The 12,367-nt window shown below is 39.4% G+C and overlaps 1 protein-coding gene across 1 annotated transcript in view; it reads left to right on the forward strand.

Moving 5' to 3' along the window:
* Positions 1–12,367, forward strand: part of LOC114307581 (T-complex protein 1 subunit alpha) — a 45,298-nt gene that overhangs the window by 16,664 nt on the left and 16,267 nt on the right. The window contains exon 9 of the mRNA XM_082913332.1: positions 1,224–1,310. Coding sequence (XP_082769458.1) covers positions 1,224–1,310 — 87 coding nt within the window. The remainder of the gene's footprint in view (positions 1–1,223; positions 1,311–12,367) is intronic.

Raw genomic sequence — 12,367 nt, forward strand, 5'->3', positions numbered from 1 at the left:
ATCTTCAGAAGACAAATGAAATTGGGTATCCAAGTTTTAGTCACTGATCCACGGGAGCTTGAAAAGATTTGTCAGAGGTGATTAGTCTTATGAACTAAAGATTATTTTGAGGTTATTATGTCAGAAATCGATATTACTATGCGGGTCGTTTTACAGTGAGGGCATTTATCTCACCTTTCTACATTACATGTCACCTATATTGCTGCTATGTGCAATTAACAATATTTTGCTGCTATGTCACCTTTCCAAAATATTGAAAGAAAGAAACGGTGACTATTAAAAACATGGAACAGACAGCCCTAGAGAGCATATGCCTAACTGAGCAACCAAACAATGTAGACATATTTTTTTCCCCACTCTTTTCTTACGCTTGTTATGAGAGAGTCATAGTGGCTCTGCAATGATTTATCCAGAAAAAAAGAGAGAGCATATGACGCTTTTTTTTTTTCTTTTTCTCTCTCTATTTTTGGCTATCTGGGGTGAGCAACACTAAATGGACTTCTATCTTTACAGAGAAGCTGATATGACAAAAAACGGATTGGGAAGCTTCTAAAGGCTGGAGCCAATGTTGTTTTGACAACAAAGGGAATTGATGACATGGCCCTTAAGCCAAGTGTCTCTCTGTTTTGTAGGGTTAAGTAGTTTTAGTTTTGTAATGGCCGGGTTCTAATAGTCCATATTCATCAGCTCATTGGCTTCCTTTAGAATGCCACTGCCCAACCTTGTTTGGGATGCATGGCTTGGTTGTTTCTGGTAGTCACCTTGAAGATGTCCCTGCTCATGTGTTTGTGGCTATGTTATACCTGTTTTGGTTGTCGATGCATTGGTATTAGGTCCATTTTTGCCCGAAACACCATAAATCAGGGATACAGATACATTATCTAAAGTATCCAATTAACGTAGTTATGAACAATGGGGGCAAATCAGTTGTTCAGAGACCATGATGTGCTTTGTGTGGAATTTCACATATTTTTTTTAATATTCCATGTGATATTGAAACATATTGCGGGACTTCTTATGTATTAGGTTTGTTTTCTTCCCTGGGTTCATGTGACGGTAACAGTGGTTTCTTGCATTTCAAGTGTGCTTAGACTGGCTCTTTATTGATTTTTATCAGAGTAGTTTTATTCTGGAGGTTTGTCAGAATTTATCAAATTAAAACTAACTCTGTGATGTGGATATGGATTCCTTTTGTAATTTTGTTTACTTTACTGCTGCTTCAGTGCTTTGTGGAGGCCGGTGCAATTGCAGTGAGACGTGTTCGGAAAGTGGATATCCGACAAGTTGCCAAGGCAACAGGTGCAACTGTGGTATGTTTTTAAATGAAATCACCTATGTCTTAATTTTATTTTGAAATCTTTCCTGGAATTAATAATAGTATTTCACTGATAAAAGCATGTGTCTTGCACTAGCTGTAGATGTTTTAGAATGGTGTGAGCATGGAAGCTTTATCAACCTACATATATTTTGAGACCCTGAACAAGGACAAATGATTTAGCAAAATCCATGAATTATAGACAGAATAATGCCGACGTCTAAGAAAGTTAAAAAGTCTTGACACCTTTTTAACTGTGGTGTGGAAAACACCATGAAGCGATGGAGTTGGTTGTTCCAAACCAAACTAAGCATTGTGTTCCACTCAAGAGAAGTTGGTTACATAAATCTTTTTTTGCCTTTTTTTTTTTTGGTTGATAGTTATACACTTAGGTCATGTTTGATTCACAAAATTAATAGTGAAGTATTAATAATCCTATTAAATTAGTGTGGTATTCACTATTCAATTGGATTAATATCCATTGGATTAATAATCTCACCCCTACCCCATTACTAATAATCCTACAAATTTGTTGGATTAATTATCCATTGGATTAATAATCCTAAACCAAAATGTTAAAACAAACATAGGATAATTGGGCCCACGGATTAATAATTCTAATCCCATACTCTAATCCACCTAATCAAACATGCCCTTAAATTATTTTATTTTTTTATATAGCATCTCATGTCAGTTTATGTCTTCCACTCGCCATAACTTTTTTATTTGTAGCGATCATAAACGATGGTGTTGGCAACGTGGGGTGCAAAATTCTCCCCATCCAATTTTCACTTTTTATTTCTCATTTTCCATATTGACCTCGGGATAATGAAAGGGATTATTTTCCTATTGCATGAAATCCTTGGTTGTTGCAACCCAAATGTGGGGATGATCATCTGCTGCCACCTTTAAAGTTTGGCATGACTGAAGGCATGTCAAATATTTTGAGAATGTGAGCTCAAAACTAGTGCAAGTGATCCACTTGCTTTCCCATAGAAAGTAAGCAATGACTCGGGATGATCCATCCAGCACTCAAGTTGTGGTTGTCAATATCATTTTGGACGCCACCTATTAAACATATCTAGACCCCGATCCCTTGCTTTTGACCAATTATATGTGAGATTCTAATGACAGCACGTGTAATCCATGTAATGTGATGTGGTTCCGTTGATGATTCTTTATTTCTTAAACTATTTCTATGTGCTTTTTTATGAATGCATACCCAATGTTAGAATAGTCGTGTGTTTCGTGTAATTTAATTCTATATTGAGGGGTACTATTGTCATATTGCTATATTATGTTTAATATAAATAAACATTGGGGTGACTCTATTTACACACCATATTTGGTCTTAAGGCACCCCATTACTTAGGTCACACATTTAATAATTTGAAAAAACATACACCTTGTTTGGTTCTGATTTTCAGAAAATAGATTTTCAAAAAATTTTACCCTTTTATTTTCTGTATTTTAATATTTTCAATGAATTTTTTTAATGTTTTAATCAATTTTTTTTTAATTTTTAGACACACCTAATATAAATATACTTAAAAAGTATAATATTTATGAAAAAAATATTTAAAAAATACACTAAATACAAAAAAATACAAAAAAAAATGAAAATTCAATACAATTTTCGTATTTTTTGTATATTTTTAAATTTTTAAAAATATTTTTCACAAATATTATACTTTTTAAGTGTATTTATGTTAGGTGTGTCTAAAAATTTTAAAAAAAATTGCTAAAACATTAAAAAAAAATTATTGAAAACATTAAAATACGAAAAATAAAAAAATAGAATTTTCTGAAAATCAGAACCAAACAAGTTATATGTTTTTTTAAATTATTAAAGGTGTGAACTGAGTAGTGGTGTGCCTTGAGACTAGATGTGGTGCGTAAATAGAGGCACCCTAAACATTGAGGTGTTGGGTTGACTTTAAAAAAACCTGGAACCTGTTAGCCGTATTCTTCTCTTCTCTCTCTCTCTCTCTCTCTCTCTCTCTATAAGCCTGTGTTTGGCAAGGGCTTTTTTAGGCTTTTTTGGCTATTTTAGCCACAAAAAACAAAATAGGCTATTTTAGCCATAACAAACAAAACATCACATCCAACCTATAATCATTACATTCTTCTCTCACAAAAAAAGTCAAAAAAGCCAAAAAGCCAAAAAGCCCTTCCCAAACCAAGCTTTTTAGCCCAGGCTAAAATAGCCAAAAAAGCAAAAAAGCCAAAAAGCCAACCCACTTCCCAAACGGAGGCTAAGGCGATTCTACTCAAGCAAGCATTCAATAGACTCTAGAGATCATTCTCAGGTGACGGTGGCGTGCTGACATCATCATCCGTACGATGATGTCAGCGTGATGTCAAGTTCGTACGGAACGTCGCGATCCAGAAAACACACGGTCCGACTCGTTTTTGCCTCCTAGTACTTATGGTGATTTTTACAAAATTAATCAAAGCCATTTGATATGAGTTTGTGATTTTTTAACGATTTTCAGACAAGTTTTGGCCAATTTTGTTCGAATCAAGATTTGGGCCTTTTCTTCTATTTTTGGTTGTTGGAATCTCTTTCCTAGGAGCTGACTAGACCTTCTTAGGTCTCCTTTGGTGTTTGTTTGATGATTTGAGGTCCTGGGTAGTATATTTGGTCCCATTTGTGCCTTGATCAACTTGCTGCTCTTGTTCGGCACTCTCCAACAGTGCTGAAACTGTTCTCTGTGTGATTCTGGCACCTCATATTGCTGCTGTGGCTGATTGTTTGGGTCTTCTTGATTGATTCCTATTTGAGTTATTGTTTTGTGCCTCATATTCCTGTTAAGGCAGTGCTGGAATTGTGTTTTTTTGGTTGGTTTGTTGCCACAATCTAAGTCTCATGGCTGAAGACAAACCTTAAGGCTGAGCACACACCTCATTGGTTAAGGATGATGATTTGCCCAAGTCTATTACTACAAAGAAATTGAATGGCATGAATTATCTTGCATGGGCTCATGTAGTTAAAGTTTTTTTGTGTGGAAAGAAAAAACTGCGTTTCATTACTGTTCTTCCTGCATCTGATGATGATCCAACCTTTGATGATTGGTCTAGTGAGGATTCTGGTGTTATAAGCTGGCTTTGACATAGTTTGGAACCTAACATGGCCACCACCGTTGAGTTTTGTGAAACATCTAAGGAAATTTGGGACTCTCTAGTTGACTCTTTTTCACAGCAGAATAATGTTTCTTGTGTGTTTAAGCTGTATGAGCAGATTTTTGCTACTAAGCAGTCCGGTCGTCCACCTTTGAGAATGATAGTGGTCTTAAGCATTTGTGGGATCAGTTGTTTCAGCATTCCCCTTTACTATGGATTTGACCCAGCAAAAGCGGAATTGGGAGGAATTTATGATTGCATTCTCGCTTACTGGCTTAGATTCCAATTTGCTTGGGTTCAAGGATCAAATTCTGGCCAGTAAGACCTTGCCATTGGTTGCTAATGCCTATTCCCACTTGTTACGTCTTCATTGGGCCAACATTTTGTTTCGTCTAACTCCACCACTCACTTAGGTCCCTCTTCTACTATGGTTTCTGGTAGTAGTAATGGGTCTCGTGGCAACTATGGTTCTTGTGGCTCACATCCTAGTTCTCGTGGTCATAATTCTCGTGGTGGTGGCTGATGATGATATATATTTTTTTATTTTATAATAAATATAATATAATTTATGAAATATTTATAATGTATTATTTAGACTAATTTATGTATAAACACTAAAATATATACAAATACATAAAATCATACAATAATACAAATAAAGAAACTAGTAAAGTGTATATTAAGGGATTAAATGTGTAACATTTAGGCATCGATCAGTGGCTCTTATCGTGGCTCTCGTAATGGTGGCACCCGTGGGGTTTCTTCTCGTGGTAGTATTTCTCATGGTAACCGGAAATGTGATCATTGTGGCTCTACTGGTCATACTGAGCCTTGGTGTTGGCAGAAGCATGGTAAGCCAGACCAAGTGCGCCAGGTTACTGATGTTGCTCGTTCCTCTGACCATATTACTCCCACTACTTCGTTTGATTCTTACGAGGCACTAACTACTCAGCTTAATGAGCTAACTGCACTCCTTTGGTCTACTCTTCCTTCATCTTCCATTGCTACCATGGCAAGTTTAGGTAAATATTGCCTGTGTGGCTCAATCTCCTCAACCTTGACTCCCACTACTCTATCTTTACCTTCGAGTCTCTACGTCCCTAATTTTCCCTTTAATTTGTTGTCCGTTAGTCAATTAACCAAAGTTCTCCATTGTTCCATAACATTTTCTCCTACTACTTGTATTTTGCAGGACCTCAAGACCAAGAGAATGGTTGTTTTGGGGCATAAGAAGCAGGGCTAATATTATCTGGATACTGATCACACCCATGTTCACCAATTCTCTATTTTGAGTGTTACTATCTCTCTTCTGTAGTGGCATTTCCATTTGGATCATCCATCCCTATCTAAGCTTAAGCTGGCTATTCTTGGTTTTGAGTCATGCGTCTACATTCGAGTGTGAAGCTTGTTAACTTGGAAAGCATCATCGTAGTTCATTTCCTAGTCGTAATGTTAGTCGCAAGTCTGAGTCTTTTGATGTGGTCTACACGGACATCTGGGGTCCTTCCCGCACTTCTACACTTAATGATTTTTTTTTACTTTGTTGTTTTTGTAGATGACTTTTCTCGGATGACTTAGTTGTTTTCAAAGCGTCAACGCTCTGAGTTGCCTTCCATATTGTCAAAGTTTTATAATAAAATGCATACTCAGTTTGGTAAACGTATTAAAGTGTTTCGCTTTGATAATGCCTTAGAGTATAGTTAGTCTGTTATTACTTCTTTTTGCGCTAATCATGGTATTATTCATGAGACTTCTTGTGCTCATACAGTGTTGCTCGTACTTTGTTATTTAACATGCACGTCCCCAAACATTTTTGGGGTGATGTTGTGTTTATTGCGTGCTCGCTCATTAACCGCATGCCATCTGTTGTTTTACATAATCAATCACCTTTTTCCGTGTTATGTCCTACACGTTCCCTGTTCTCACTTCCTCCTCGTCTCTTTGGTTGCGTAGCCTTTGCTCATGTCCTTGATCCTGGTCAAGATAAGTTGTCTCCGCGTGCTCGTAAGTATGTGTTTTTAGGTTATGCTCATACCCAAAAAGGTTATCGTTGTTGTCATCCCGAGTCTCGTCGGTATTTTATCAGTGCTGATATCATCTTCTTTGAGTATACACCATTCTTTTCTTCTCATGGTCAAGAATTGTCTCCTGATCTTGTCTCTTATCGTGAGGGGGAGCCTTCCTTTTCCACTCCAACGCCTACTTTTCCTATGTGGGATGTGTCCTCATCTACTGTTCCTGTGTCGGATATGCCTTCCTCTTCTTCCTTTTTCCCTCTCACTCTAGCTACACTTCCTTCATCTCCATTGCTGGTTTAACAACAATCCCAAGCTCGACGCATTGTTACTTATGGCGCAACCTGTTCATCTTCTTCATCAAAGGTTCTTGCATCCCCCTCTTCGCCTGCCTCTATTGATTTGCCTATTGCTTTACGTCGAGGTAAACGTGCTTGCACTCAACATCCCACTTCTACAGTTGTTTTTTATACTCGTGTTTCTCCTATTTTTCTTACCTTTCTGTCCCTACCTTTTATCAGCAGGCCCTGTCTAGCCCTAGCTGGAAACATAATATGGATGAGCGGATGAGGAAATGAGTGCTTCTCATCATAATCAAACATGGGAGCTCACTACCCTTCCGCATAAGAAGGCTATTGTTGGGTGTCGTTGGATTTATATAGTTAAGTGTGGGAGCCAGAAAATTATAGGTACTAGCTTATTGGGCCTAACCCAAACAAAGTCTACAATAGGTCCAGCCCAAACAAATATCATACCCCCCATCTATATAAAGGGGGGCATCCCAAGTAGAAGGTATGTCTCATCTCCCTCCACAGAACACACACCCGTTCTAATATATATATATATATATATATATTGTTTACTTCTTGATTCAGGGACTAACTTCATCATCGGAGTACTCTCGGCCGACAACGCCGGTTGTGTGGCACCGACTATGTTCATCATTGCAGATCTACTGGGGTGAAGCTCTTCTCTTCGTTGGATCTCTACAACATCCATGTGAGAGCATATTTCATGATCTCACAAACACAACTCAACAAGGCTGCTCGTTAGCGTTACAGCCCTCACTCATATTCGGCGTTCGGGCCCCTACATACGCATTTCAGCAATGTAGTGATTCCTAGCAACTTGCTCGGCAAAGCAACAAAGCTACTCGGTGACTCTAAAACCCCGAGCTCCATTTGGCAACGAGCAGCTTAGATTATTCGCTACTGAGCACATTGTTCCGTCTACCACACCTTAGCTAAAGACAAGAGCCGAACAAAAACAAAAACAAAAGTAAACGAATAAACTTATTTTTGGTCAACTTTTGGAGGCCCGACGGCATCCAAACAAAACAGAATGAGGCATCTGCATGATGGAATGAGAACTAGGCCAAGAGATGAATCCGACGTCGCAAAAATGAGGCAAATCGGACTTATGACGAAGGAGTTAGCAGGGCTCAAAGTGAAGAGTTTGAACTTGAAAATTTATGCTTTTCACGAAGTTCTGCATGAAGGTGCTACATGAAGATGGCATGAGAATTTATTGTGCGCTTTTCGGCGCAAAGTGTTACGTTGTATCCTAGTTTGTTCGGATCAATCGGGTGATCCGATAACTTCGAGAATGTCTACCCTTGCATTTTTCGCCGTATAGAATCCATTTTTCAGGTCCAATTTTGCAAATTCTGAGTCTCGTATTGGGATCAATAAGTCGGCCAATTGGGAACATTAAATGATAGTTCACCGGTCAGATCGTGTTCGATCAACGTGCAATTTTAACAGCAGGCTCCTAGAGCTAGGCCATGATCATCCATCTTCATCGATCACTCACCTCAACTTGAATTTCTTTTACATTCAACTATCACAACTATGGATATTCAGAAACCAACGAACCAACTTATATCCACAATTAATTCGGCAACTTACTGACTTAATTGGCTCATTGCTTACTCGGCAAGACTACTCGGCCGCCCATACGTCACCTCATCGGACAATTCCGCCCCATTATCTACGTTATTCGGCTCACAGCATTATATGTCAACTTATTCGGTAATAGAATTCATCGGTATTATGAACGCTACTTGCATATGATCAACTTGGCTTATAACTTATTCAGCAAAAATTACACCGCAACATTTCTTATTCGGCACATTCTTTGACGTTTGCAATATCATTCCGCAGCAATGTGCGGTAACTTTGTTACTTATTCGGCACTAATATCTCGGCATAGAACTAGCATCTCGGCTTGCCAAAATCCACATCTGAACATACCACAGGATTCGTATCGGCTCAAAGAGTCCAAACCCACCAACCCGAGAAGTCCAGAAGTAACCAAAGTATGCCAAAAATTGTGATACGGCTCACATTTTTCGACAACTGAAATTTTCAAAGCTGTCAAACTCAAGTTTTGCCCATACCAACGTGAAGTACTCATTGAGACGAGTCCAACGCAACAAACCGCGTCAAAATTGGAGCTCAAACGAAGCCGTACGGGACGCTCAAAGTTTGCCCAGAAAAATGAGTTCTTTCTCTAGAGAAGTCGATCCAACAAGACATAAAGAAATGATCATGTGCTTCGCGGTTGCATTACACCCTATAGATTTGAGCCGTTAGATCCATTTTGGCTATAATTACGCCATCAGGACTCTGATCACAGCGATCCCATAGTCATTTCCATCTATCTGACACATTCTGGGTCCATCTGTACAGTCAGAATTTGCAAATGCAGCTCAAAAAATAATAATAATAATAATAAATAAATAAATAATTGCAGATTTTATTCAAAAATTGAGCACAATGACTCACTTCGCATATCACCAAGCACCCTACTCTGCCTTGGCTTCATTCCGATTTCGCCACGGCACCGAACAAGGGCACGGAATCCGTTTCAAATTGTTATCGGCCTACTCGGCAATTTTGTCCCAAGTCAATTTTATTCCTTCCGAATAACCGATCTTATTCAAAAGGAATGGGGAAAATATACGTTGGACAAGAATCTCAACTTCAATAAATTGGCAACCATTGCCAACCAAGTTTTTAGCAAATCCAACTCCAAAGTGATGTCGACACACCGCGAAGCTAAAAAAAATCGACGACCAAAAGATCAGCACAATCACCGACCCAAGTGTAGCTGACCAACTTTTCAGCAAGATCACATTATATATGAAACGGACACCGATGTTTTGACACTAGTTACTCGGCAGTGCATCAAATTTACTCGGCAAGATTATTCGGCACCATCATTAATTCAACACTCATAATTCGGCCATGCATCAACTTTATTCGCCTAACAACATCATTTGGTAAAACAATTGCCCACTGGGACATCTTAGTCAATTTTTTGCTTTCCAATTGGGGCACATCATCCGATCATTATCTCGGTACCTTTGATATGCATTCATACTCGGCCAACTTGGTACAAACATTACAACGACATTTACTTGAGTTACACACTCGCGCTCCTTTTCACACCGCTCCAAGCAAGCGCCAGTTTTGGGGCAATACATTACACTTGGCATTCGGCCGTTAGCACTTCGCAGTTGGCAATTCGCATTTGACAGCAGTTCGTACGTTGTTGTGCGCTGTCATTTTACCAAAGCCGAATCTTCCCTGCAACATAGGGCAATGGGAATCTGTATTCCTTCCGACTAACACCTGTCATTCGAAAGTAATGGGGCAAGTCTACCTTGGACTAAACGCAAACCGAGTAACTCGGCAATTAAATAGTTGGCCCAATATCTACTTGGCAATTCCATATAAGCAGAGCAATATTATTGGTGATTAAAACGTCCACCTTATTCGGTACAAGATGCATTATTCAAAGTCCTTGCCATATTGGCACTCGGTCGCCACTTAAAATCAATAAAAGTCTTCGAGTACAGCGTAATCTTTGCACTTGACACGGAGCGCCATTAGCAAAAGCCTACACCCATGCCTGGGGGTTAGAATACCGCGGCCTATACCTACGCCTGGAGGTTAGAATACTGCGGCCTACACCTACGCCCGGAGGTTAGAATACTGCGGCCTACACCCATACCCGGGGGTTAGAATACCGCGGCGTACACCTATGCCCGGAGGTTAGAATACCGCGGCCTACACCTTCACTCGGGGGTAATACCGCAGGTCTACTCCTTCACCCGGGGGTAATAATACCGTGGTTCATTTTTTGGCTGATATATCTACCTTATTTAATCTGTCTTATTTGGTTCAGGCAATCATTTTTGTGCTCGGCATATGGAAATATTTCTAGCTCGGCACGAAAGTCCATATTTGGAAGCAATCTTTGCACTCGACAATATACTACACCCTTGCCCGGGGTTATAATACCGCGGCCTACACCCTTCCCCGGGGGTTATAATACCGTGGCCCATCGTTATAGAGATAGTATTACTCACTGGGTTTAGCTCACCCCCCTTATCCTATGATCGACACATATACATTTATATATACATTCAAGACATACATACATTTATACATACATTCAAGCATACATCCAGTCATTGATTCATACATTTTATTCATTTATCCAAAGTGTTCTTTATCAAAAAATCTAACAGCTATTTGAACAGCGAAACTTGGCAAGAAAAAACTCTCATTCCTTCTATCGTAGACAATGAAAGTTTTGGGGCAATTGTGGGAGCCAGAAAATTATAGGTACTAGCTTATTGGGCCTAACCCAAACAAAGTCTACAATGGGTCCAGTCCAAACAAATATCATACTCCCCATCTATATAAATAGGGGCCATCCCAAGTGGAAGGTATGTCTCATCTCCCTCCACAGAACACACACCCCTTCTAATATATATATATACTATTTACTTCTTGATTCAGGGACTAACTTCATCATCGGAGTACTCCTGGCCGGCAACCCCGATTGGGTGGCACCAACTATGTTTATCATTGCAGATCTACTGGGGTGAAGCTCTTCTCTTCGTTGGATCTCTACAACATCCATGTGAGAGGATATTTCATGGTCTCACATTAAGTATCTTCTTGATAGCTCTGTTGAACTCCTTAAGGCTCGCCTGGTTGCCAAGGGATATACCTAAACCTATGGTGTGGACTATGTTGAAACATTTTCTCTAGTGGCTCGTCTCAATTCTGTTTGGATTCTACTCTCTGTTGCATCAGTTGTTCTTGGCCATTATATCAACTGGATACTAAAAATGCCTTACTCTATGGCGATTTGCAAGAGGAGGTCTATATGGATGAATCCCTTGGTTATGTTGTGCCTGGTACTGAGCACCTTGTCTGTCGCCTGCAAAAGGTGTTGTATGGCTTGAAACAATCTTCTCGTGCTTGGCTTGACTTCTTCAGTGCTATTGTGTTTGCCTATGAGTTTAAGTGATCCACTTCTGATCATTTCGTCTTTGTACACCAATCATCTACTAGCTTTGTCATCTTGATTGTTTATTTGGATGATATTATTATTTTTGGTAGTGACTCTACTGGGACCGCTGGTTTGAAATACTATTTGAGCCAACAGTTGCATACTATGGACTTGGGGACTCTTTGGTATTTTCTTGGGATTGAGGTTGCACGTTCTTCCTAAGGTCTGTTTCTCTCAATGAAAGTATGTGCTTGATCTTCTCTTTGAGACTGCCCTTTTGGGTTCCCACCCTATTGATACTACTATGGACTCATCTGCCAAACTTGATGGTGAGCATGGGTGAGGCCTTCTCCGATGTTGGTCATTATCGTCGTTTGGTTGGAAAATTGATTTATCTTACTGTTACCCGTTAAGATATTACTTATGATGTGAGTGTGGTAAGTCAGTTTATGCATGATACTCGCCATCCTCATTTTGATGCCGTATGTCATATTTTGCGTTACCTGAAGAGTGCTCCCAGCCGCGGCTTGTTCTATCGTCCTTCTTCTTCTTTGTTTGTTACCGGCTTCAGTGATGCTGATTGGGCTGGTAATCAAATTGAGCG

Source organism: Camellia sinensis, chromosome 2, assembly GCF_055761805.1.
Source record: "Camellia sinensis isolate YWXY chromosome 2, ASM5576180v1, whole genome shotgun sequence".
NCBI lineage: Eukaryota > Viridiplantae > Streptophyta > Magnoliopsida > Ericales > Theaceae > Camellia > Camellia sinensis.